Source organism: Montipora capricornis, chromosome 13 (assembly GCF_036669925.1).
Source record: "Montipora capricornis isolate CH-2021 chromosome 13, ASM3666992v2, whole genome shotgun sequence".
Classification (NCBI taxonomy): Eukaryota; Metazoa; Cnidaria; class Anthozoa; order Scleractinia; family Acroporidae; genus Montipora; species Montipora capricornis.
In genome coordinates this window covers 13,445,390-13,447,889 of record NC_090895.1, presented here as the reverse complement: position 1 = coordinate 13,447,889, position 2,500 = coordinate 13,445,390, and the positions used below count along the sequence as shown (strand labels likewise).

General features: G+C 40.6%; 1 protein-coding gene across 2 annotated transcripts in view; it reads right to left on the bottom strand.

The window, feature by feature from the left end:
• LOC138028985 (beta-1,4-N-acetylgalactosaminyltransferase 3-like) overlaps window positions 1–2,500 on the bottom strand; it is a 29,111-nt gene that overhangs the window by 4,824 nt on the left and 21,787 nt on the right. For both annotated transcript variants that reach the window (XM_068876641.1, XM_068876642.1), the window contains exon 4: window positions 1,767–1,911. In XM_068876641.1, coding sequence (XP_068732742.1) covers window positions 1,767–1,911 — 145 coding nt within the window. The remainder of the gene's footprint in view (window positions 1–1,766; window positions 1,912–2,500) is intronic.

Below are 2,500 nucleotides of genomic sequence, written 5' to 3'. Positions count from 1 at the left end.
ACGCCACAAATCCACAGTATAATTCGAGGGCAAAGGTTTTTCTTTCATTTCAATCCGCTAGCCGTGCAATCGGAGCCCTGCCAGCGACGTCAGGCGGCTGTTAGGTCCCAAACGAAAAGATAAAACGATGTAAAAAAGCCTCTTTCACCTCTAACACCACACGGCGACCGTTGAGTTTTCGCTTGGTTACGAGTCTTTGTTTGTGGCTTGGTAATGAGTCTTTGTTTTTCTTTGTTCGGTAACGTCGTCAGGGACGACAAACAAAAACAAACAAAGACTCGTAACCAAGTGCAAAATCAAGGTCGCCGTGTGGTGTTCAATGTGAAAGAGACTCTTTTCCATTGTTTCCTTTGGGACACTAACAGCCGCCTGACGTCGCCGGCAGGGCTTCAATGCGCGGCTAGCGGATTGAAATGAAAGAAAAACCTTTACCCTTGAATTCTACAGTGGATTTGTGGCCCTGGGAACATTTTAACCAGGAATATTTGACTTTATTTGGTGGACTCGTGAGAACTCAGAGTTCAGCTTGGTAATTTACCATAACCGATGACAACCGAGGAACTGATGACGGCTTAATTCGCGTCGAATCTGGAAAAAAAACCACACAGGAAGAAACGACCCACAATGGCAATAAGGTTAGGCTTTTTAATCCAGAATTTTTTCGTAAAATTATCTTTTCAGGTCTTCTATCGGGATTCTCATACAGTTCCTTATAATTTTGTTGGCTTTCCCTCACACTGAGATTGGGGCACCTGTGGTTGGCTTTCCCCTCACACTGAGCTTGGGGTGTCTGTGGTTCACCATGAACGACGAGTTTGTTTAAGCGTGAAAATGCAAGTTTTTTTCAAAAAACCGTTGCGTTACCTCCTTCATGTTTGTGCACGTTTAATTAAAATTTATTGTTCAAATTAAAGTCAAGTTTGTATTCATATTGCTGGACAGAACGGATATCCCATGTTTGCGAGTGAAGAAGCGTGACGGTTTGTCAAGACAAAGCCACCTAAAAAAGAGAGCCAATCCGTTTGCAATGCTTTACTTGGAATTGGAAGGGAAACACGTTAAATAAAATGAAGATTTAGCACTTCGAAGCATGCGATATATGTGTCAAATCGCTTTTAAAATCAGTTAATACTTCCTATATTTCTCAAGGAAAAAAGTGAAATATGCGTGATGACGTCTGAATAGCTGATTTCACCACCAAGCCTCGATTTTGAAAATCAAACTTGCAAATTTTAGCTTCAGCTCCCAAAGGAGCAAACTTGAAAAGGATACCCGAGTGCGAAGGGTATTTCACATCCAGATGATGTGAATAATTTGTGCAAACGAGGATTGATGGTGAATTTTTAAGGATATCTCGTCATCATGCATAATGCCTATTCGGAATGATTTTGGTCACGTGCTAGCCAACGGGTTCTTGGGAGATTCTTGTTTATTTGCACAGAAGTACACACGCGTAAATCGAGGAAAATAAAAAAAAAGGTTCATAGAATGTGCATCAGCTGCCTTTCAAACTTCATGATGCCGATAATTAGATTGATTTCCAAAATATCAGTTCCATGAAAATGCTGTCATAAATTAATTATAGTTGATAATTAATTTCTCGCAGTACATTTTAACTCCTTTAGTAATGTAGCAAACCATGTTGATGACTATTGAGTACATGCTCCTTCATTATTGACAGCCGGGTAAAAATGAGCTTTTACAAAAAAAGCCTACAAATTTGAAGTACAAGCTGTGACATTATTTTGAACCCTGCATAATCATACCTCCAAATGTATTCCAATCTGTTTTGAATACACTTAAAATCCCATAACCTTCATGTTCCCAAAATCCTTTGGGATCACTTGGAAAAATGCCACACTCAAGCCGCCCCACTATTGGAGCGTAAGCCATCTTGCCCTTAATGGTGTGCTGTATAAACAATCAAACAAACAAATCATTTCAAACAATATTGAGTCCATCCCATGGGAGTCCTTGTTCTCTTGTTCCCTTTAAAAATGTACATGCGTTCCCTTGTTCCCGAAAATTACTTCAAACTTGTTCCCAGGTTTGTTATCATCTTCCTTTGATCCCTAACATATTTTGTCATCATTCCCCTGTTCCCTAGTTCAAATTATCAATGTTCCCTGGTTCCCTAAGACCCCTAAGAGGGACTCAATATTTTTCTTCTGCAAACTCTGGGCATTGAACACAGATTGTGCCTACAATAACTGATGCAACATTTCAGAGTATAGTGGAACCTCCATTCAAGAGACACCCTATGGATCAGGACAGGTGTTCGCTGAATAGATCTTGGGTTGGATACAAGGATTAGTATAACCACTTTTCCGGAACCAAATTCTGGGCTCCCTGAATGGAGGTGGCCCAAAGGACAGGTTCCTCCGTATACTTCAAAACACTAAGAGGTTCTCCTGAGTAGGTGAATTTATCTTAGAGACAGATCACCCGTCTACGATGAACTTGGGCAAATTGAGAAACAGTGGAACCTCTCCTTTGGGAC